At 47.1% G+C, this 24726-nt stretch overlaps 1 protein-coding gene across 8 annotated transcripts in view; it reads left to right on the top strand.

The window, feature by feature from the left end:
* Window positions 1–16584, top strand: part of Ogdh (oxoglutarate dehydrogenase) — a 64395-nt gene extending 47811 nt beyond the window's left edge. For all 8 annotated transcript variants that reach the window (XM_021177870.3, XM_029484255.2, XM_021177876.3 and 5 more), the window contains 16 exons: window positions 268–358; window positions 868–1047; window positions 3990–4118; window positions 7475–7654; window positions 8038–8190; window positions 9152–9254; window positions 9557–9685; window positions 9980–10130; window positions 10421–10548; window positions 10636–10814; window positions 11167–11238; window positions 11940–12068; window positions 13157–13229; window positions 14871–15034; window positions 15233–15387; window positions 15499–16584. In XM_021177870.3, coding sequence (XP_021033529.1) covers window positions 268–358; window positions 868–1047; window positions 3990–4118; window positions 7475–7654; window positions 8038–8190; window positions 9152–9254; window positions 9557–9685; window positions 9980–10130; window positions 10421–10548; window positions 10636–10814; window positions 11167–11238; window positions 11940–12068; window positions 13157–13229; window positions 14871–15034; window positions 15233–15387; window positions 15499–15619 — 2137 coding nt within the window. In that variant the 3' untranslated portion in view covers window positions 15620–16584. The remainder of the gene's footprint in view (window positions 1–267; window positions 359–867; window positions 1048–3989; window positions 4119–7474; window positions 7655–8037; window positions 8191–9151; window positions 9255–9556; window positions 9686–9979; window positions 10131–10420; window positions 10549–10635; window positions 10815–11166; window positions 11239–11939; window positions 12069–13156; window positions 13230–14870; window positions 15035–15232; window positions 15388–15498) is intronic.
* The last annotated feature ends 8142 nt before the right edge of the window (window positions 16585–24726 follow it).

The following is a 24726-nucleotide window of genomic DNA, read 5'->3' as shown; positions in this document are numbered from 1 at the left end:
TTTTTGGTTTTTCGAGACAGGGTTTCTCTGTGTAGCCCTGGCTGTCCTGGAACTCACTCTGTAGACCAGGCTGGCCTCGAACTCAGAAATCCGCCTGCCTCTGCCTCCCGAGTGCTGGGATTAAAGGCGTGCGCCACCACTGCCCGGCACATATCAGCTTTGAATCACAACTATTGTTGGGCTACGAACCGAGGAGCTTCTGTGTCCTGGGCGGGGCAGGGTGGAGCAGCTTTGCCCTGGATTTACTCACTGTTCTCTGTGTCCCAGAGGACGGCTGAACGTGCTTGCCAATGTCATCAGGAAGGAGCTGGAGCAAATATTCTGTCAGTTTGACTCAAAGCTGGAGGCAGCTGATGAGGTGAGGTTCTGTATGGAGATATGTCCACTACAGTTGTCTCAGCCTGCTTGAGACCCCCTGAAGCCATGGGTTTCTCAGAATACTGTCTTAACTGAAGCTCTGCTCTTACACACCATTCACAGTTTGCCTTCCTTATTGGAATTGGCCAACCTTCTCTACCCTGCAGCCTTATATTCCTTCTGCTGGGGCAAGGATATTCCTTCTGCCCAAGTAGCTCTATATTTGTGTCTGGGAGGTATAATATTGGGGAGAGCCTCCCTGTCCTCCTGCAGTTAGGCCCTAGGAGTCAAAATCCCATGTGTAGAACTGCCATTGAGAGTGAACCTCTCCAACCAACACCACTTGTCTTTTTAATTTTTTAAAACTTTTTTTTTCAGCCCTTGCAGTCCTGGAACTAACTCTTTAGACCAGGCTGGCCTCAAACTTAAAGATCCACCTGTCTCTGCCTTTCAAGCGCTGGGACTAAAGGTGTGTCCACCACTTCCATCACTTGTCATTTTTATCATCAGGGTTCTGGGGACATGAAGTACCACCTGGGCATGTATCACCGCAGGATCAACCGTGTGACCGACAGAAACATCACTCTGTCCTTGGTGGCTAACCCTTCCCACCTAGAGGCTGCTGACCCTGTCGTGATGGGAAAGACCAAAGCTGAACAGTTCTACTGTGGAGACACTGAAGGGAAAAAGGTGAGGCCCCTAAGAGGTCTGTGAGTACAGCTGTCATCACACTTCCTTCCTACACTTAACAATCACCAAGTCTGGGGTCTTCACGGTATCGATGTAGGAGCCAGTTTTAGTTGTGGATGGAAAAAGGGACTGCAAGGAAAAGGTGTGGGATGCAGACAGCAGGAGAGACTTGTCACTGGTGAGGCCAAAAGTGCATAGCAGACAGCCCCACACTGCCATGGCATTTCCTTTGTGTGACAGAGAATGCTGGATATTGGCTGGCTGGCTTGCTCAAATATAAAAACCCTTATCTGACTGTAATCTTAGTATTATTTAACCTCAGGACATAATTCTTAGTTGTAGCAAATTTTATATTTGTATAGTAAGTTGTGTAGTTCTTACTAATAGTGATGTAAAAATGCAATAAGAAGAATTCAGTGTACATGGTGATTTGTACATTGGTTGATAAATTTAAAAGACACTGTTAACCTTCTTTCAAGGAGCTTTATTCTGTTGGAAGAAAAAGGAGTAAATAAAAGGGAAATGTCAGGAAGTCAGTGAAGATGTTGTCAGTGAAGCTGAACTGCATAATGAAGCATGAAGCACTTTAGAATAAGCAGCCATAGATGCAGAGTAGTTAGATGAGGAGTGAGGCAGTCAGACATTTCAGGGCTGGAGAGATGACTCTATGGTTAGGAATACTTGATACTCCTCAGCTCAGGTCCCAGCACTGACGTCAGACATCTCTCTCCAGCTTCAGGGAACCTCATGCTCTCTGGCCTCAGCACACCTGCACTCATGCACATGCACACACACATAATTAAAAAGCAAAAAAAGTTAAAATATTTAATTGAAGAGACAATACGGTTTGGGGGTGGGGTGGGCAGAAAAGAATGTTCTGTGGAGATAGATTAAGGAGAGAGGTTTGAGACCACGGCAGCAAGCCCAACCTCTCACAGTGCCCTAAAGAAAGAAGAACCAATCAGCTTATGAGGGTCTACAATACTTTTTTGTAACAAGCTGGTCTCATCTAAGAGATTCTGCCTCGGTCATCCTGAGAGCTGGGATTATATATATGCATCACCATACCTGGCTTTGATACTTAAAATACTATAAGTCAGGGCTGGAGAGATGGCTTAGCCATTATGAGCTCTTGTCGCTCTTGTAGATATGGTACACAGGTAGGTAAGACACCTACACATAAGTCAAAAAGAAAACCCGTAAATCACAGTATTATGCTTAGCAGCTTAGAGGAAGGTGACAGAGCTGGGCTGGGATAGCTTTGAGAGCTGAAAGATATTTCCCATTGATGAGACTAATGTTTATAAACAAAAGCTGTGAATTCTAAGTTCACATCCTTTACTGGAGGAATCAAAGCTGGTAATAGATAGCACATTATGGGGCTGCCGTACTGTGGTGCCAGGAAATAAGGCACCCTGAAAGGCACATTGAAATAATGTGAGCACCAGAATAACTTAAGGTATTACGGACCTCTATGTGCACCTGTAGAGTAAGATGGGAATTGTAAGCATATGGTCATAAATTGAGGAGAAAGGCATGGATGCCAACAAATTGATGCAGGACTAACAAATCAGGATCATCATTGTCTTAGAGTTTTACTGCTGTGAACAGACACCTTGTCTGTGATGGTTTGTGTGTTCTTGGCCCAGGGAGTGGCACCATCTGGAGTTGTGGCCTTGTTGGAATAGGTGTGACCTGGTTGGAATGGGTGTGTCACTGTGGATGTGGGCATAAGATCCTCACCCTAGTTGCCTCGAAGTCAGTCTTCCACTAGCAGCCTTTGGATGAAGACGTAGAACTCTCAGCTCTGCCGGTGCCATGCCTGCCTGGATGCTGCCATGCTCCCACCTTGATGATAATGGACTGAACCTCTGAACCTGTAAGCCAGCCCCAATTAAATGTTGTTTTTATAAGACTTGCCTTGGTCATGGTGTCTGTTCAAAGCAGTAAAACCCTAACTAATACAATGACCAAGGCAACTCTTATAAAAACAACATTTAATTGGGGCTGGCTTACAGGTTCAGAGGTTCAGTCCATTATCATCAAAGCAGGAACGTGGCAGCATCAAGGCAAGCATGGTGTAGGAGGAGCTGAGAGTTCTCCATCTTCATCTAAAGACTGACTTCCAGGCAGCTAGAATACGGTCTTAAAGTCCACACCCACAGTGACACACCTACTCCAACAGAGCCACACCTTCTAATAGTGCCACTTCCTGGGCCAAGCATATACAAACCATCACAGTCGTTCATTAGCCACTCAAGGAACTAGCTGAGGTGTGTCAACATGTTGCTGAGGCTGGATGAAGGCTTGAGAAGGAATCAGATATAGTTCTTCCCACCAAATCCACTGCAGTACTCATCTCCAAGAAGATGATTTGAAGGGAAATTGGCAGGCTGTGACCAGACCAAGCAACTAGACCAGGCTGGTATGTTGGAGTAGCCAAAGATATGACAGCTAAAGAAACCCATTTCCTGGGGTAGCTTTGTGTCTGGGGTTGGAGTTCCTTCTTGGAATTATTTTGTAGGGTGTAGGAGGATTCTTACAGGGTGCAGAAGGGGTGATACAATAGGTTTGTGGCTTTCCCTGTGTTCAGGGCTGCTGCTGTCAACTGGTGGCATATGTGGCTGTGGTAGCAAGTCAGGGGCTGGAAAGGATGGGAGCATTCTGAATTCCTGTGACTTTGTGAGCTGTGACTTACTGAGCAGGATAGTGCAGTAGGTAACGGAGCTTCCTTGATCCCCAGAACCTGCATGAGTTTGGAAAAAAAGAGCCCAATGCCATGAGGTTGTCTTTTGAGCTGCACACATGCACTGTGGTGTGCACCCTTCCTCCCGTACATATCATGCACTCAAACACAAACAGACAAAACACATAGGAACTCTTCTCGGCCTCTTGTTTTCAGACTTAGCAGCCGAGATGTGTTACATTTGGGGTCTTTTCAGGTGATGTCGATCCTGCTGCATGGGGATGCTGCTTTTGCTGGCCAGGGCATCGTATATGAGACCTTCCATCTCAGCGACTTGCCATCCTACACAACCCATGGCACTGTTCATGTGGTTGTCAACAACCAGGTAACCCCAGGGGTCTGATATGTCTTCCGGGTCATTTAAAACCTTCACTGTTTCATGATTATATACAAAAGTGGGGTTTTATTATGTTATTATGTAACATGTGGGATTAGAGAGCTGGCTCAGCAGCTAAGAGCATTGGCTGTTCTTCCAGATGTCCTAAGTTCAATCCCCAGCACCTACATGCCTGCTTACAACCTTCTATAGCTGTAGTCCTAAGAATATGACCCCTCTTCTGGTGAGCATGGAGAACACCCACACACACAAGATAAACAAATAACTACAAAAAATGTTTTGAATAACATAGCCACTTTTTACAGTGGAAAGGTTTTAATTACATTATGTAAGGAGGGGGCATTTTTGTTTTAGAGTTTTTCTGTCTAGAGCCACAGTTTTAGGTAGTTGGTTTTCTCTTTAAGAAACTGGAGTCCTATTATATACATCTTACTATCCACTCTGTATTTACCACACTAGTAAAAGTAGTCATTACAGATTGTTTGATACAACAGACTTCTAATCTTAGGGTTTTGTGTTCTAGTAATACTTCAATAATATTCTTCTAGTTCTTACAGTTCAATTCTTCCTGGTGTTGATACTGTTTCTATTAGCTATTTTATCCTCCCATTGGGTCATCTCACCCAATACATGTAACTCTCCCTGACCATATACATATATACATATATATACATAGTTGCGTGCAAGTGTGTGTATGTGTGTGAGAATATATGGTGTCATGTATGTGTGTCGATATAAATAGCACACATTAAACAGAGCAAGGGCTACTATACTCCACTAACACAGAACTGAAATTCATTGAGGGGTGGAGACTTAGAACACCAAGAAGGATAAGGAGGCCAGAGGTTGATGGCAGTTAATTCTCTGCATACTAGATGCCTACATGGAAACTTGAAGGTTGAGTAGACAAAAGGCAGCAGTGGGACAGGCAGAAAGGAAGTCTTCCATCACAGATGTTTAATATGAACCTGAACTGCCATCAGCCAGTGCCCAGAGAAAGCTGCAGGGGAATAGCTCCAGCTGGGAAGCACTGGCCTGTTCACCCAAGCTCAATCCTGATCTCCCATATAAAAAGCTGTATATGAGGGCTGGAGAATGGCTCAGCAATTGCTGAGCACTGGTTGATCTTCCAGAGGACCCAGGTTCAATTTCTAGCACCCACCTGCAGCTCACAGCTCTCTTTAAGTCCAGTTCCATGGACTCCAAATCTTTTGGCTTCTGTGGGCACACACACCGTGTGGGGTGTGTGTGTGTGTATGTGTGTGTGTGTGTGTGTGTGTGTGTACATGCAGACAAAGTACTCATACATGCAAATTAATTTTTTAAAAAGGTTGCACATGATTGCACACACTTATAATTCCACAGGTGGAGACACGAGGATCTCTAGCCTAATTGGTGAACTTAAGGTCAGTGGAGACCTCCTCAAACCAAATGGACGGCAGTCCTGAGTATAACACCTGAGGTGGTCCTCTGCCCACCACATGCACTTGCACACATAACAATGCACACATGCATGCATCTACAAAGCAAGTCCAGGTGCATTGTGAAGCTGTGGGCGGAACTGATGAGTGACAAAGGATATCACACAACATGGCAAAGCGTCCATTGACTGAGTGGTGTGATTAGCGGTGTATCAAATTCAGCACCTCACATGCATTAACTTAAAACCCCTAGGGTTGTTACCCATACAGTGGGGTGGAATTGGCATTAGCATTTTTCCTTTCGTTTGCTTGTTTGTTCTTTCTTTTCTTTTCTTTTTTTTAAGCACAGTCTCACTGTGTAGCCCAGGCTGGCCAAGAACTCACTCTGTAGACCAGGCTGGCCAAGAACTCACTCTGTAGACCAGACTGGCATAGAACTCACAAAGATACAGCTGCCTCTACCCCCCAGTACTGGAGTTAAAGGCATGTGCCACCACACACAACCGTGGTATTAACATTTTCCAAAAGAGAACATTGAGAAAGAGGGACTAAGTAGTTCGCTTGAGGGAAATGATAGAATTAGTAGGTTAAAAAAAAAAAAAAAAGGACAAAGAGGAATCTTAAAATAAATAAAAAGCTCCACTAGTGAACTCTGTCCCTGTTTAATGTTATCAAGCTTACTATCTTAACCATCTGTAATGAACTGTTTGCTTGTATTGAACACATCCATGCTGGGTTCCATTTGTCTCTGTTAACAGACACTCCACACCCACAAACAACAGCCGTCCCGGGCTTGAGAGGCGCAGTGGCTAAAAGTCCTTGCTGCCCTTGCAGAAGATCTCAGCTGAGTTCCCAGCACCCGTGTTGGGCGGCTCATAATTGTCTGGCTTCAACTCCTTCTTTTGGTTTCTATGGGTACCCACACACATATTTCAGGTACTTACAGACAGACAGACAGACAGACAGACAGACGCTTTAAATAAATATCAAACAAAAATTAAACAATCAGTGCCTATTCTCTGTTCCCTCCCCTGCTCCCGGTAACCCCCATTTTACTCTCTGACTCATCCTAGGTTTGACTAATGTCCTATTAGGAACATTCCAACTTTTGTTCAGTTGTCAGTTAGCTGTACGGTTGAGTAGCCTCTGCATTTTATACTGCTGTGAATTAACCTGGCTGTACAAATGCTCTGCAGCATCTTCCCTTCAGTTCTTCTGGCTGTACACCCATGAGTGGAATTACTTACACTTTTTACTTAAACTTTTGTTTTGTTTGGATTGGTTTTTTGTGGAGTGGCTTTTTTCTGTTTGGTTGGTTTTAGCTCTCTGTAGGCTAGCCTGGTACTCATAAGGTAGACTAGGCTGGCCTAAAATATATAAAGATCTTCGCTGCCTCGTGGGTGCTGGGCAATTTCAAACTTTTCTGTTTTCACAAATATCCATGAATTTTTAACTGTACTTAGCAGAGTATGGTGGTACACCTTTAATCCCAGCAGGGAGGTAGAGACAGGTGGATCTCTTGAGTTTGAGGCTAGCTAGATCTATATAATGAGTTTCAGGCCAGCCAGAATTACATAATGAGACCACTTCCTGCTCTCCCATAGCAGAGGAAAAGGAGACGTGCACATTAGTGAAGCGAGATCCTAAACTTAGTGTATACTTACGTGTATTTATATAAATATGCCTCCAGAAAAAAAACAATCATCAAAATGTTCATACTACAACCTGCCTAGTCCCTCTTCCAAATTCTCTTTGTTAAACATACATGAATCTTGTTATCAAGTAGGGAAACAAGCAAAATTTAAGCAAAGATGCCACTTAGGGCACATACTCATAGTACAGCAACAGGAAGTATAAGCCATGCCCAACAGTGCCTGCCACCCTCCATACCGTGTTGCCAGATCTTGTGTTCTGTAATTACAGATTGGCTTCACCACAGACCCTCGGATGGCCCGCTCCTCTCCCTACCCCACTGATGTGGCCCGAGTGGTGAATGCCCCCATTTTCCATGTCAACTCAGATGACCCTGAAGCTGTCATGTATGTATGCAAGGTGGCAGCTGAGTGGAGAAACACCTTCCACAAGGATGTTGTAGTTGATCTGGTAAGTGATGCCAGGGTAAGGGTGTCCAAGTGAGTCTCAGGCCTGTGCTCTCACTCGTGCTAAGTCCCATGGGGCTTTAGAATGTCATACTGATGGTAGGATCCTTCTGGTACCAGAGTGTTTGGAGCCAACAGTGTGTATTCCATCTGGTCCTAATTAAGACTGCTTTACAAATCAAGAATTTGTATTCCCAAGTCATTCTCATTACGTCTCATTTGATAGAGCAAATCCACCAAGTAAAAGTAGAAAACAAGATCTTAGCTGTGGTGGAGTGAGATAGGCAGAGTAGTGACAGCCTTGTTGCATCACACAGATGAAATGTCAGGTAGCCACACCCACAGACCAGTCAGTCTCTCACACTCCTCTCTTGCTACTCTGACTAGGTGTGTTATCGACGAAATGGCCACAACGAGATGGACGAACCTATGTTTACACAGCCACTCATGTACAAGCAGATCCGCAAGCAGAAGCCTGTACTGCAGAAGTATGCAGAATTGCTAGTCTCCCAGGGTGTCGTCAATCAGCCCGAGTACGAGGTGTGTCCTGGCAGGCCTTAGGTGTTCTGTCAAGCTAGAGATTATTCCAGGCCAGTAAAAACATGTGAAGTCTTGACAACTACAGCATTTTAACTTCAGTGAGGATCTGGGATATCAAAATGCTTTTTAAAGAAGGTAGACCTAGTAGAGGTGGAGAAAGGTATTCTAGAGATGAGATGTCTACCCAGTAGGTTCTCTCTGTTGACACTGTTTGGGTTGAGAGATGTATGAACAAGGGTCCATCCAGCTTAATAAAGACCCTCTATGATCTGCACAGAGCATTCTATCACACACAGACTATATGAGTAGCAGTTCTAGACCCATGGGATGGTACCCAGGCCCAAAATACATAAAGCCCGTTCTTATGAAAGAATGTTCAGAACTTAGACTAAACAGAGTCTCCAGCCATGTGATGTAGAGAATGAGGAGCAGAATTTACAGGCCTAGCCGGGCGTGGTGGCGCACGCCTTTAATCCCAGCACTCGGGAGGCAGAGGCAGGCGGATTTCTGAGTTCGAGGCCAGCCTGGTCTACAAAGTGAGCTCCAGGACAGCCAGGGCTATACAGAGAAACCCTGTCTCGTAAAAACCAAAAAAAAAAAAAAAAAAAAAGAATTTACAGGCCTTACAGATGTTAAAGAGGCTGTGTGTAAGCCGGGCGTGGTGGCACACGCCTTTAATCCCAGCACTCAGGAGGCAGAGGCAGATGGATTTCTGAGTTCGAGGCCAGCCTGGTCTACAAAGTGAGTTCCAGGACAGCCAGAGCTACACAGAGAAACCCTGTCTCGAAAAACCACAAAAAAAAAAAAAAAAAAAAAAAAAAAAAAGAGGCTGTGTGTGTTGGAGACTGGCAATACAGATGTAGTTGGGTGTGCAAAAACATGGAGGGACTGGAAGGCTGGGGTGCAGTGGCCTGCACAACATGAGTATGTACTCAGTTAGCTCCATGTCCCCACTCTTCAGGAGGAAATCTCCAAGTATGATAAGATCTGTGAGGAAGCATTCACCAGATCCAAAGATGAGAAGATCTTGCACATCAAGCACTGGCTGGATTCCCCCTGGCCTGGTAAGCAAGGGATCATCACAGTAGAGGGACTCCTTGTGAGGTGGATGCAACTGTGAGTCCACTTCCCAGAGGAAGTTCTCGCTCCCCTTTTCCGTACCTATAACACATAGTGAATGTTCTGTTTCAGCAGAGCCCCTGTCATCCATCTCCAAGGAAGCCATCCAGGCTTTATTGTATCCCACCTTTTATTTGCCCAAGGCCATGTGATACTGTGGTGAAGTTTCTAGAAAGGCAGAGCTGTTGCTTTGATCTGCTCTATAGGTGCCCCTTCCAAAGTAGATGACATATGTTTGTTATCCTAGGCTTTTTCACCCTGGATGGACAGCCCAGGAGCATGACCTGCCCCTCCACTGGCCTGGAGGAGGATGTCTTGTTCCACATTGGGAAGGTGGCCAGCTCTGTACCTGTGGAGAACTTTACTATCCATGGAGGTAACCAAGCCTGCACTTGAATGTGGAAACGTTGACCTAGGTCAGCACCTCATGAAGACTCTCCCTAGCCATGCCCTTTAGAAACTCGCCTGTCCATAGCCCATGGGTGTGTTGCTAGACTCAGCTCCCACTACAGTTCCTTCATGTGGCAAGAAGCAGAGAAGCAACTAAGGGGGCATCACTTTGCTCTCCTAACACTGAGTGGCAAAGGCTGTGCTTGTGTCGTTGGAGCAGAGACGTAAGCTTCCCACAGGAGCTCATCCTGCAGTACTAGGAATGCTGTCTTTTCTGCAGGGCTGAGCCGGATCTTGAAGACTCGCAGAGAGCTTGTGACCAACCGGACTGTGGACTGGGCCCTGGCAGAGTACATGGCGTTTGGCTCACTGCTGAAGGAAGGCATCCATGTGCGGCTGAGTGGCCAGGATGTGGAGCGGGGCACCTTCAGGTAAACTCAGATGTGCATCCTTCAGTCTGAAAAGGAAGGGAAGGGCTTCGGAATCTGTACTCCAGGGATGGGGGCACCCATTTCCAGAAAGGACTGTATTCTCAATGCCAGGTCGCCTCACCTTTCCTGTGTTGTTGAGGATGCTCCGTTTCTATGCTGGAAGGGTGCTACCCTGCAGTGTCTGGCAGAATGCCAGCTTGTCACAGTGGGTCATACAGTTGTCTTCAAGGCTCACATGGTTGGCTCAGATGCCTGTACTCTTGCTTATTAATCTTGTCTTTCTGCCTCAGCCATCGCCACCATGTGCTCCATGATCAGAATGTTGACAAAAGAACCTGCATCCCCATGAACCACCTTTGGCCAAATCAGGCCCCTTACACTGTATGCAACAGCTCGCTGTCTGAGTACGGTGTCCTGGGTAAGGCCAACCCCACCCCCACCTCAGGCTTCTGCATTCCTTCATGGTGGTCCTGAACATGGCTTTCTTTCCTTCTGTCCCTTACAGGTTTTGAGCTGGGCTTTGCCATGGCTAGCCCTAATGCTCTGGTTCTCTGGGAGGCCCAGTTTGGTGACTTCAACAACATGGCACAGTGCATCATTGACCAGTTCATCTGCCCAGGACAGGCAAAATGGGTGCGGCAGAATGGCATTGTGCTCCTGCTGCCTCACGGCATGGAAGGCATGGTGAGAACTTCCCTTGTCCACAAGACCTGGGAACAGCCTGTCCAGGACCCTATCATAACAAGTCCAGGGGGTTCTGTTGATTCGTCCCACCCATTTTAGATGGGAAGACTAGCTAACACTTTGAAAGGCAAGAGTGGCCCATCTGCATGCACCCTGCATGGCCATCTGTGGACAAACAACACGTAGCTGATACTGTCTTTCAAGTACTCAGCTCCCTCTGCCCTGCTGCTCTGTGCTTTGCTAGTGGAAGGGGGAGGACTCAAATGATTTCTGACATCAAGGAAAAGAAATGGCAAGAGCAGCAGATGTCAGCATGTGAAATCTGAGAGGTAACTTGTGTGTCTGGTTTCAGGGTCCCGAGCATTCCTCTGCCCGCCCAGAGCGGTTTCTGCAGATGTGCAATGATGACCCAGATGTCCTGCCTGTGAGTAGAGCGGACCCTGGATGTCCTGAGGGGTCAGGTCTCAGCTCACTCTTCTCTGCCTTAGGAATTAGAGTGGGTGGACCAGTGTGGCCCCATGCCCTGTGATCTCACTGAAATAGACTACTTCATTTGTTTCCTGCTGTTGCAGAAAGCCAACAAACCTCAGCCTGAACTCTTAGGTGACATTACCATTGCTTTAAGGCAGGTTTGTTTTGTTTTGTTTTGTTTTGTTTTGTTTTTAAGACTTATTTATTTATTATATGTAAGCACACTGTAGCTGTTTTCAGACACACCAGAAGAGGGCATCAGATCTCATTACACATGGTTGTGAGCCACCACGTGGTTGTAGGATTTGAACTCAGGACCTTTGGAAGAACAGTCAGTGCCATCTTTCCAGCTGAGTTAAGGCAGCTTTAAAAGAACCCAGGAGTCAGTTTCTAAGGAAATGTAGACTTGACTATACCAGCACCCTTGTCTCCTATATCCCATGTATCCACTGCTAAACGGTAGCCCTCAGGAGCCACCAAGGATTAAATAGGGCTCAGACTCAGAGAAGCTGTGGAACCCGTTCCTCGCTGTCTTCAGTGAGCCCTTGAGTGTCCTGTGAGACATCCTGAGACCTCTCTGCCTCGTGTTGCTCCTATCCCAGGCACAATGCTCACAGTGCCGTTGGCCTCTGGCCATTTCCTTCCATGCACTAGGACCTGCAGGAAGAAAACTTCGACATCAATCAGCTCTATGACTGCAACTGGATTGTTGTCAACTGTTCCACCCCTGGCAACTTCTTCCATGTGCTACGACGACAGATCTTGCTGCCCTTCCGGAAGCCGGTCAGTGCTGGGGTCTCCAGAATGACCAGGGTGCCAGCCTTCCTGTGTTAACACAGGAAGGCCTGCCCTGGTGTCTTTTGCTTTAGATTGGTTGAGTGATACCTAAAGGGGAATACGGGTGAGACGTGGTCTCAGAAGTTAGGTCCTATTGCCATAAACGCCAGGGAACTAAACATTCTCCTAACTGAGTCTTCATGTGCTGGTGAGCACGGTGTGTAGGAGAGTCAGACAAGGTACAGTCCCTAAGCCGGGCAGTGGTGGCGCACGCCTTTAATCCCAGCACTCAGGAGGCAGAGGCAGGCAGATTTCTGAGTTTGAGGACAGCCAGGGCTCACAGAGAAACCCTGTCTCGAAAAACCAAAAGATAGATAGATAGATAGATAGATAGATAGATAGATAGATAGATAGATAGATAGATAGATAGATAGATAGATAGAAAATACAGTCCAGCAAGGAAGGCAAGTATAGTCCTGGTATATTGAGAAGTAAGATGGGTTGTCATGTAGTTATTCTGAGGACTGGAAAAGAGATGAAAAAGGACCCCAGCGGGGACCAAGGAATTCCAGGAGCCCCAGAAAGTCTTGAGCTGGGTGTTGCAGCATGAATAGATGTTATGTTGTGCAAGTGAGCATAATGATCAGAAAGAGGGTACCTGGGATAAGGATACAGGGAGAGCCTTGCTGCCCTGGAATACTGCAAGGGGGGCATGCAAAGCTAACTACAGGTCTACTGTGCCCCTGATAGCCTGCAGGTCTACAAGTCAGAACTGCCTGGTGATAGGCCTGTCTCAGCTATAGACCAGCCAAAGGTGTGTTATCTCTGAGACCACCTGAGAGCTGCTTAGTTCACCTAGGAGAGGCCACGGGCCAGGACGATGGCCCTGGAGAGTAAACAACCCCCAGAGGAGGTGAAGAGCAGAGAAATTAGTGTCTTCTTCCTGCATTTTGTGTGTGTGCCTCCCATTGAGATCTGGAAGACAGGGGTGTCCTGGCTGTGTACCAAAGGTCACTGCTTAGATGTCCTTTATCCCGACCATCATTCTAAAATCTGTAAGATATAGTCTACTGTGAGCATATTTTGTCTTTCAGTTAATCGTCTTCACTCCCAAATCCCTCCTGCGCCACCCTGAGGCAAGAACTAGCTTTGACGAGATGCTGCCAGGTAGGTGTGGGGCATAGATTGTTAGTGCTGGGAGTTCTTCACTGTCTGTAGGCCTTATGGGGTTTGTACTTACCACTCTCCTTAGGCTCTTCCTAGATTTTTAGTCATGATATAAAGAGCTCAGACTGTGAGTTCCTCTAGAACTGCACTAAAATAGCAGGGCTTGGTAGTGCATGCCTTTAGTCCCAGCGCTCTGGAGGCAGAGGCAAGCCCATCTCTGAGTTCAGGGCCAGCCTTTACAGAGCAAGTTCCAAGCCAGCCAGAATTACATGGTGAGACCTTGTCTCAAAAAACAAAAGAAAGGAAAAGGCAACACAGTGAGTCTAGGGTCACAAATAGGAACATGCAACAGCTCACCACAACTCGGGAGTACAAGTCTTAGCAAATTCTTTGTAAAGAGGAAAAGCTCTGGGGAGGGAGGGAGCGCCAGCTGCACTGCTGAGATAGGAGGCTGTGGCATGAGATTTCTACATGGAAAGTGACTAATTAATACGGGTGCTAATTAATACAGCTTGTAGCCACCCAGATGTACCTGGGCTCATGAGGCCAGAAAGACTGTTTCCTCTCAACCACCAAGCTGCTAGAGCCTTACACAACGAACCTTTTGTTTATTATTTTCTACTTTTTGTGTGTGGTAAAATTTATAGCTGGGCAGTGGTGGCGCACGCCTTTAATCCCAGCACTTGGGAGGCAGAGGCAGGCAGATCTCTGAGTTCGAGGCCAGCCTGGTCTACAGAGTGAGTTCCAGGACAGCCAGGGCTACACAGAGAAACCCTGTCTCAAAAAACAAAACAAAACAAAAAATTACAAATATATATTTTATTATGAATGTGAATGCTTTGCCTAGATGTACATATGTATGTACCATGTGGATGCCTGGTACCTGAGGAGGTCAGAAGAATATCCACATGGGAGCTGCCATGTGTGTGCTGGGAGTCATAGCATGTCCTCTGCAAGACCATCAAGTGTTCTTAACCACTCAGCCAATTAATTCTTCAGCCCTCCATAGGATTTGGGGGGTGGGGGGTGTTTGTTTAATTGCTTTTTCTTTTCTGTGCATTGGTATTTTGCCTGTATGTATGTCTGTTTAAGGGCATCAGATCACCTGGAACTCCTGACTCCCTTGGAGTTAGACAGTTGTCAAGTGCCATGTAGGCACTGGGAATTGAACCTGGGTCTCATGGAAGAGAAGCCAGGGCTCCTAACTGCTGAGCCACCTCTCCAGGTCCCCTCCATCAGATGATTTGATTTTATTTCTTCTTAAAGTGTAAATGTCCAGGTTGTTCCTGTTTATATTATACCCGTACAGCTTTTTGCTTTTTTTTTTTTTTTAATTGTGCTGTCGTATCTATGTATCTCTAGGTGGCCTGGAAATTGCTATGTAGAGCAGGCTAGCCGCAAACTCTCAGAGATTTACTGCCTCTGTCTCCTGAGTACTAGGTTAAAGGTGTATATCCCAGGCCTGATTTTGCATCATTCTGAGCAAATGGCACAGACATCAGAAGCTTGTGAGGGAGAAATATCTCTAACCCTCAGAAACCATAGCCCCGAGCCACTGTGTGATAGCCCTCAGCTCACTCATAACAGCTGTGGAATAGGCCTGGAGAAAGAACCAGCCCAGATGTGGAAACTTTCTTATAGGAACGCACTTCCAGCGTGTGATCCCAGAAGATGGACCTGCAGCTCAGGACCCACACAAAGTCAAGAGACTTCTCTTCTGCACTGGGAAGGTGTACTATGACCTCACCCGAGAGCGCAAAGCCAGGAACATGGAGGAGGAGGTGGCTATTACAAGGATTGAGCAGGTGAGGGCATGTGGCATAGTGGCTAGGTGTCATGTCCCAGCTACGGGGTCTTAGCAGAGTATCATTCACTCACTGAGGTTCCTCCCCTTTCCAGCAGAGTAGCTGCAAAGCTTTTCCCTCTGGAACCCCGGTCTCCCTTTGCTTAACCCTGCCCATCCTCTGAGGGTCCCTTGGTTGATCTCACCCTGCTCTCTCCAGCTATCACCATTCCCCTTTGACCTCCTGCTGAAAGAAGCACAGAAGTATCCCAATGCTGAGCTGGCCTGGTGCCAGGAAGAGCACAAGAACCAAGGCTACTATGACTATGTCAAGCCAAGACTTCGTACCACCATTGACCGTGCTAAGCCTGTCTGGTAAGACCCAAGTCCTTGATGTCCTTAAAGACGTGGAAGCAAGCTAGAGAAGAACCGGCAAGAGCCACCTCTGACTTCATCCTTGTCACTCCTCCTCTCTGTTTTTCTCAGGTATGCTGGCCGAGACCCAGCAGCTGCTCCAGCCACTGGCAACAAGAAAACACACCTGACAGAGCTGCAGCGCTTTCTGGACACAGCCTTTGACCTGGATGCATTCAAGAAATTCTCTTAGATGCTCCTGGAGTTGATGAGGCCATGGCCCCCATGTCCATGACGCTCTTTGCTTCTCAACTAAAGAATAGTGCCTCAGCACTGTCCACACGTCCCTTCGCTGTGCCACACCGCCCCTGTTCTCATAGGAATTAAGTTGTCCACTGCAGTGCTCAGCTGCTCCCCGGTCACATGCTACCCAGCCTGTGCCGACTTCTCTCAGGCTGCACACCGTTCATGGAGACCGGAAGGAGCAGGCTAAGGAAAGGACCCCTCTCAGGACATCCTAGAGAAGGAAGGCAGCTCTGGCCCCACCCATGCCCCCAGTGCAATCCTCCAGGGTAGGAACAGAACCCTATGTGGCTTCCCAGGGTACTAGCACTCAGCCCTCGTCACCCATCAAGTCACAGAGCCAAGGCGAGGAGCAGTTTCATTTTGCTAGGGCCAAGCTGAGAGCTCATGGAGGAACTATAGCTGCCAGGATTTGGGAGTCATCAGGATGTTGCGTGAGTAGAGATTGGCATGGGGTATTTAGAGGACTTTAGCAGTGATGTTAGTCTAACCCTGCTACCCTTCTTGGGTTTGGGCTGTATGTGGGAAACTTACCCCAGCTACCACGCCTGGAGAGCTTGGCTCTGAGTACGGCCCAGAAGTTCCCTTGGCTCCCAACCCCAGGCACTGCTGCCTCTTGGTCCTGCTGACTCTGCTCTCCTGACCTCTCCCCAGTCACTTCATTTTCTCTGTTGTTCCCTGAACACATGGAAGCTGTTGACAAATTCTTTTGTTTGCTGTGCCAAGGCAGATCAAAAGCAGATCAGTGGATAAGAGCAAGGTGTCCCAAGGAGCCAGCTGTCCTTCCTCCCTCTTTTGACCTCCACAGGGACTCACCTGATTTATTTATTTTGGTTAAAAAAAAAAGGAAATGAAAAAAGAACAACCACCTTTGCATTGCATCGGCTTGACCCATAAACTAAGTTATCATGGCCAGCCTGCCTGCTGTCGTGTGTTCCGCCTCCTCCCCACCTGCCTGAGAACAGTCTTCTGGTTGGGGTGGGGGTCCCAGCTGCCATTTGCCAACTGGATATGTGCCCCACAGCTTTCTGTTCCCCCTCGTGGGCAGCAGCCATTATCATCAGCGCAGCCTGGGCCTTCAGCATCTCCTTTCCCCTGCCACCACATGTATCTTGGTTTTAGGCATGTCTAATAACTACAGTCGGCACCAGGAGAGAATGTCCTGGGACAGGAACAATGCCCCTTACTCTCAGAGGTGGGAATGACAGGACCAAAGTTTGTATCTGCCTGTGGTCAGCGTGTTTGCTGTCTGGTGTCCCCTTCTCCCTTGGAACAGCCAGGCTGTTTTGCACACAAAGCTGGACTAGAGGGAGGGAAGCTTAGCCGGGTGTGGGTGAGTGCAGGACAGGATCTCCATAAGCAGTACACCTGGGAACGCTACAGGAGAGCTAGTTCATTTATTTGGGGGGAGTGGGGAGGGCAAGATCTCCGGGGCAGGATTTATATGGCCATGGACCATTGGCCAGGCCTGGCAGGGGTGTTGGAAGATACCTCATCTGCATACTCAGGGGGCAACACTTTATAAGGTCAAACAAGTGAAGTCAGGGTAATAAATTCTGCTGGGGTTGATGATGGTGAGGAGCCAGATTTATGGTGCCATGTTTGGAGGGGGAGGGAGCCAGTTCGTGCAGTCCTCGTGTTTAAAGTATCCAGTGCCCTGGGCCATTACGTACCCACACTTGTTTTTGAATTTTGTTTTGTTTTCTAGAATCAGATTGGCTTTTATTATTCATATACTTTGTAGAAAGACAGCCCTCGCTGTCCTGGAACTCACTCTGTCTGGTGGCGCACACCTTTAATCCCAGCACTGGGGAGGCAGAGGCAGGTGGATTTCTGAGTTTGAGGCCAGCCTGTTTGACAGAGTGAGTGCCAGGACAGCCAGGGCTACACAGAGAAACCCTGTCTCTGTCTCGAAAAACCAAAAAAAAAAAAAAAAAAAAAAAAAAGGTGTGTGCCACCACCATGGAATTTTAAAGTGTTTTAATCTGCATTTCCATAATGCCTAAGGATTTTGAACATTTTAAAAATGTTCCCTAACCCTTTTTCTTTCTTCTTTTGAGAAATAGGTTTGATTCTGTAACCAATTTTTAGATTGTATGTTTTCTTAGTGTTCATCTTGTTGTTGTTGTGCATTATATACTCCAGACACTAATCCTCTCGAATGTAAAGATTTTCTCCTTTTCAGTGCACTCTTCTTGCCTGGTGGCTGTCATCAGATCTAGGGCCTCCCTGGCTCCACCTCCCTAGCTCTGGCGTTACACACCTATACGATCAAGCACAGCTCTATAGCCCAGGTTCCGGAGATGGACCACAACCTCATGTTTATAGACTGATTACAATATCTGCCCAGCTCCTGGGGGGTTTGATTTTTTTTTTTCTTTTGTTTTTCAAGACAGGGTTTCTCTGTGTAGCCCTGGCTGTCCGCGAACTCACTCTGTAGACCAGGCTGGCCTCGAACTCAGAAATCCGCCTGCCTCTGCCTCCTGAGTACTGGGACTAAAGGCGTGCACCACCACGCCCGGTCAGGTTTTGATTATTATTGTTGGTTTTTGTTTGGTGTTTGGGAGGGGGACCTTTTAATACTGGTTCTTAAACACTTTAACCTCCCTTTAGCCCACCACCACAAGTAGTGGAAAAGAACGGATATGGGGGCAGTGGATCTGTTTAGAGAGGTTCTTTGGAACAACTCCCATCTGTGTTATCTAGAAATAAGCAGTTCAGTTCATAGGTCAGCAGCGGCAGTTCTATCCACTGGTAACACTTCACGGATACACCAGCAGTCCAGTTTGGTAGAGTCGGGTTAGCAACAGCGGTGACAGGACCTAGCAGAGACAGCCAGGCGTCAGCCTTGGCTCGAGTCAACAGGAGGGACCAACAGGAACTCCAGGAGAAATTCTCTACTGTGCCTCAGCACGTGTCTTGCCTCAGTACATGTATCCAGTCAGCCCCGAATCCCCAGAAGCAACAACAAACTGCAGCACACCACTAGAAGTTTTTTGGTGCATTTCTCTCTATAGAATTCTAGACAAATGCAGCTCAACTGTGCAATGTAAGGCAGACCAATACATGTGTGTTGTTAGCAAAGAATCCTTCATCGTATGGCCTGTCCTGTGCTTGCTTTAGTAGAACATTCTTTTCCCTGTGTCTGCTTCAGTGAAACATTTCTTCAGGAGTCTGCCTTAGCCTTTCATACTTGTGTCCACTTTAACAAAAAGTCCCTTCATGTGTTTGCCCCAACTGACTTTCTAGAGAACCCTTAAGTTGCCACTTCAGGGGCGATGTAGGATGCATAACTTACACTTTGTTTGGAGATAGTCTTGGTCACTGTTCTATTGCTGTGAAGAGACCATGACCAAGGCAGTTCTCATAAAAGGAATCATTTAATTGGGAACTGGCTCACAGTTTCAGTTTAGCCCATTGTCCCCATGACAGCCTGCAGGTAGGATTCCTAGGTGTTAAGTTTCAAACCTGGGACAAAAGACTGAGGTACCTATTGAACAGATCAAAGCCTCCAGGTTCTCTCACCCAGCATCCCTCAGTGCTTATCTGTTACAGGGCCCTCCTCACTGCAGACCTCCCCTCTTCCCTATATAATCCAACCATTTTGGTTACCTCATCTTTTTGACTACTCAATTTTGGGACTCCTGGCTGCTGTACCTGGTTCCTCTCTTCGCCCTCTCTTTCCCCTCTCATCTCCTCTCTTCACTTGGCTCAAGGACATCTCCACTTTGGATTCTCCCAGATGTTCCTGCCTCTGGCTCTGCTCTCCCTCATATCTACAATAAACGCCTCCTTCACCACCATTTCCAGTCATGTTCTGAGTTTCTGACTCTCCTGAGGTGTGTATGGATCGTTTGTTTCTGCTGGCTTCTACCAACCACAAAATGTGATTCTGGATTCTAGAGTCTGATTGTTGAGCAGCCACTTGACCCGTTCTAACCATTTGCCTACCTGCTCTGTCTTTATGCCCTTCTGGGCCTGTACCTTGAGAGTTTCCCCCCAGGAGCTGCCTGCTAAGCATATTTTTTAAGTCCTCCTGGAACCTTGTCTCCTCTCCTTGTCTGGGTCATAGGTGTCCCTCTGCTCCTGGAGCCTGCTACACTCTTGGGTCACCCGCCATATGGGCAGCATTCTACACCCATCTAGATCTCTCCACTAAAGACCCTCACTGGCTCCCTTTCCCCAGCATTTCCCTGGTTGCCTGCTTCAGCCTGCAGCTCCCCAGCTTGCTTCCACTCTCAGCTCCCTCTCTGGCCTTATAGAAGCACCTCCCTTCCCTCCCCGGACTCTCCATGTGGTGTTCCCCTTTGCCATCTCTCTCTCTCTCTCTTTCTTCCTCAATGGACTCAAATTTTATTAGTACAAAGTGGCCTTAGTACAGAGCAATGGCCCAAAATTAGCACACTTGATGCCCTTGTTCTTGTAGACTGTAACAACTTCTGCTACAAGCAAATGACTCCAGAGCCTCTTATCTCTAAGGTTCAACTTCCTACTCTTAAAAAATCTTTAATCCCTGTGACTTCTCTACACTCTGCTCTCGAAAGAAAGAGAGAGAGAGAGAGAGAGAGAGAGAGAGAGAGAAAGAAACAAAGATACTATGCTATAAACTATCTCAGGGTTTGTAAGCTCACTGGGTATGGTTTAAAATTTATAAAATCTGTAACAAAACTTGGCTTAAAGCCGGGCGTGGTGGCGCACGCCTTTAATCCCAGCACTTGGGAGGCAGAGGCAGGCGGATTTCTGAGTTCGAGGCCAGCCTGGTCTACAGAGTGAGTTCCAGGACAGCCAGAGCTATACAGAGAAACCCTGTCTCGAAAAACCAAAAAAAAAAAAAAAACTTGGCTTAAAATTTATAACTACAGGTTTACTACATAATTCAGCTCTTGTATATGTAACTTAGATTTAACCCTTGCTTAGGAAAATAGATGTTTTTAAATAGCAACAGAGAGACTCTGGAATTGGCATAGGCTTTAGAACCTCAAAGCACACCCCCAGGGCACACCTCCTAATCCCTTTAATCCTTTCAAATAGTACCACTCCCTGGTGACTGCGCATGTCAATATGAGTTTATGGGGCTATTCTCACTCAAACCACCACAGAGATCAGCTTCTACCTCCCCAAATCCCCTCTTTCCCTGTCTCAGAGATGGTGGAACTATCTTTGTAGTCAAGGAAGACTGTCTTAGGGTTTTATTGCTATGAAGAGACACCATGAGCTCAGCAACTCTTACAAAGGAAAACATTTAATTGGGCTGGGTTACTCCATTATTATCATGTGCAGGCAGACATGATTCTGGAAGAGTAGCTGAGAGTTCTGCATCTGGATCCACAGGCAGCAGGAAGAGACAGTGAGCCCACACTAGGCCTGGTTTGAGCTTTTGAGACCTCAAAGCCTGCCCCCAGTGATAGACTTCCTCCAACAAGGCCACAGCTCCCAACAGTACCATCCCTGTGGGCCTATGGGACCATTTTCATTCAAACTATTGCAATGGCCTGAAGTTCTCAGTCTTCCGGTTTCACGTCCCTCACTTAGGACCACACCAGTCCCTGTGGGCCTATGGGACCATTTTCATTCAAACTATTGCAATGGCCTGAAGTTCTCAGTCTTCCGGTTTCACGTCCCTCACTTAGGGCCACATCAGTATCTGTCAATGGTCTTGCTGGGTTTTTCCCAGTGTCATTCTGAGCCATCCTTTCTCAGAAAGATGGCAACATTGCTTGTCCATTGCCTTGTCTGTAAAAACATCAGTTAACCAGCTAGGGAGGGATGAAGATATCATATCATATCTTGGCTGCTGAGTGAGCGGGCAAGAGTTAGCTGATAAGTGATTGGCTTTTTAAGGATGCTGACAGACATTAGTAAGTAGGCGATTGTACTAAGAAGAATAACATTTTTGCCTTTGAGAACTTTGGGGGGAGGGAGGAGCTGAAGAGATGACTCAGTGGTTAAGAGCACTGGTTGCTCTTCCAGAGGACACTGGTTCAATTCCCAGCACCCACATGGCAGCTAACAACCGCCTGTAACTTCAGTTCCGGGGATCTGAATTCTGCATGTACATGCTACACAGACATACAAGCAGACAAAAGAACCAGACACATAAAATAAAAACAAATGAATAATTCTTTTTAAAAAAAAAGGGAGAGCCTTGCCAGGCAGTGGTGGCGCATGTCTTTAGTCTGAGCAATTGGGAGGCAGAGGCAGGTGGATTTCTGAATTCAAGGCCAGCCTGGTCTACAGACCTATTAGTTCCAGGACAGCCAGGGCTGTACAGAGAAACCATGTCTCGAAAAAAAAAAGAACAGAGAGAGAGAGAGAGGGAAAAGGAGAGAGAGCGCCTTACAGTGAAGTTGGATAAAACAGTGCATGTATACTGCTTGCTAAGCAGCCTGAGCTGACTATTGGGAAACGCCCTGGAGTTTCCAGCACAGGCTTCCGGTAAGACCGGAAATAACAGCCTGGGCGAGGCTCTCCTTATAAAGTGAGTTTTCATGCATCAATGCATCGTTTCCAGCAGCAGAGGGCAGCACAGAGAGCAATGCAGCCCGAGCGTGTGGCCAAGCGTGGATGGGGAGCAGCAGGTAAAGGGATGAAGGCAATCAGAAGGCTAAGAAGATTCAGGACATTAGCCGTTTGCATTTAGACACAGGACCTCCGAAGGCAATTTAAGCCAGGAAAATCAGCATGAAAGAAGAGAACAGTGAGGTAAAGAGATAGCTCAACGGTTAAGAATACTAAGTGGGGCTGGAGAGATGGCTCAGTGGGTAAGAGCACCCGACTGCTCTTCTGAAGGTCTGGAGTTCAAATCCCAGCAACCACATGGTGGCTCACAACCATCCGTATCGAGATCTGACTCCCTCTTCTGGAGTGTCTGAAGACAGCTACAGTGTACTTACATATAAATAAATAAATCTTAAAAAAAAAAAAAAGAATACTAAGTGTTCCTCTGGACGACCCAGGTTGGGTTCAATTTATCCACATTACCAGCCCCAGGAATCCCGTGCCCTCTGGCCTCCATAAGCACAGCACACAGGACAGTGTACATATAAACTCAGGCACAAAGACATACACCTATAAAATAAATCATAAAGGTCAATAAATATTAAACTAAAGATTAACAGGATGGAAGGAACACAGTCCAGGGTGGCCTAGAGAAAGGAAGTAGAAAGCGAATGACAGCTGTTCCACGTGCCCAGGTCACTCTCCACTACAGTCAGGAAGGATGCAGGCCGGGACTGTGCTCTCTCTCACTCAGCCTTGCCCACAGGCCCTGAGGGAATAAGGGAGGCAGTTAACGACAGACGTGGAAAAATAGGGACTCTCCGGGTTCTGGGAAAGTGGGGAGACTGCTATGGTAAGGAAAGGGTCCCTGATTCTCCGAAGAATGTCACCCAGACTCAAGAAGTGTGCAAACTCAGAGAGTATTTTATTCTGAAGACCAGCATGCTGGCTCTCCCATTGCCAAGATAGAGACAGCAAGTGAGCCTGCAGGCCTGAGGTAAAGCACATTAGGGAATTCCGGGTAGGTGACCCCTATGGTAACCTGTTGGGTCCATCTCTACGGACATTCCATTACCAGGATATGGGGGCTGGAAACTTGCTGGGGAGGTCTGGGAACTGTTGTTACTGTGGAGTAGCTGAGGGAGTCTGGAAACTGCTGCTGACCCATTCTCCCTGCCTCAGGCCAGGTGGCTGGGACATTCTGTTACATGGGTGGGGAGGCTGGAGCCTGGGGTGTTTTCTGTAAGTTAATTGACTTGCCTGTGCTGGCCTGGACTTGCTCACTTTTTAGGCCTAGACTCCTTAACTGCCAGTTTTAAGTCTGTCATGGACTCAGCCTAACCTTCTCAGTACAAAGATGCAGACTGTGGTGGGCTGCACAGGAGGCCAGGACAGTTAGCCACATTAACACGGTCCACATTACTGGAATGGTCAGGAGCACTCAACAGGCCCAACCTGTTAGACCCTTTCCGTCTCTGAGGCCTGGTCAGGGGTCAATAAGGTCAAGTCAGTTTTCAAAACAAAAGACTTTACTTGTATTGTGTGGGTGAACTTTTTTCTGGGAAGAGTAGAGCCATCACAGTGTGGCCCCCATGCTTTCTCAGCCGACTTAAACCAGCTAGCACAAACCTCCACGTTCACTTCAGAACATGACAAAGCAATTCGACTTGAATTTGTTAAATTTAACTCCTGAATGCATGCATGAGAGGTAAAGGCAAACCCAGATAGCCGAGCTGAATGTCATTTTGAAAAATATGAAATATGCTAGTGCAGTTCCTGGGTCAAACCAAGGCATTTATGTATGAAAAGACAATTGGCTTACAAACCCAGATGTTTTGCCAAAATTTAAAAAGAAGTGATGGGCCCCGGGCAGTGGTGGCACATGCCCTCCAGCCCTCAGGAGGCAGAGACAGGGGGATCTCTGCAAGTTCAAAACCAGCAAAGACAACAGAGCAAGTTCTAGGACAGCCAGGGCTACACATGTCTAGAAGAAGAGGAGGAGGAGGAGGAGGAAGAAGAACAAGAGGAAGAATGTTGGAAACCGTCCTGTGGCTCACATGAACTGGGTTTCACCTGGGAGGCAAACTGGGGCTGAAAAGAGAGGGGTACTAGGCAGACAAGAGAGAAATGGAGCCCAGACAAGGTTCTGATCAAGGCTCCAATGTTTAATGGCAAATGCGCTTATAAGGGGGGTGGGGAGGGAGGCCCATTCCAACCAATTCATCCTTGGAACCCAGAAGCAGGTGACCATGTGCAGGATAGGGTGTGGTCTCAGGAATCGCTAGGCTGCCTCCCAGCAGGTATCTTGAAGAGGAACAATGGCAGTGGCTGAACAATAGAGTAATCTAGGGAGGCTCCATTTTAGGTAATCTCCTTAGTGGCAGCAAAGTCGAGGTCTGGCTCAGCCTGCTTCAGGCTTGGGGAGGTTACAGAAGAAGTGGTGAGGTGGCCACTTCAAGGGAAAAAACTGAGAGTTTCTATCATGCAGATTCAAGGTTTTGTGAGAAAATAAGAATATGGAAAATTAGCATGGTGGTGGTGGTGCATGCCTTTAATCCC

The sequence above is a fragment of the Mus caroli genome, unplaced genomic scaffold (genome assembly GCF_978045245.1).
Source record: "Mus caroli unplaced genomic scaffold, Mus_caroli_1 scaffold_13, whole genome shotgun sequence".
NCBI lineage: Eukaryota > Metazoa > Chordata > Mammalia > Rodentia > Muridae > Mus > Mus caroli.
Note: the sequence above shows the minus strand (reverse complement) of the source record. Positions and strands in the feature narration are given on the sequence as shown.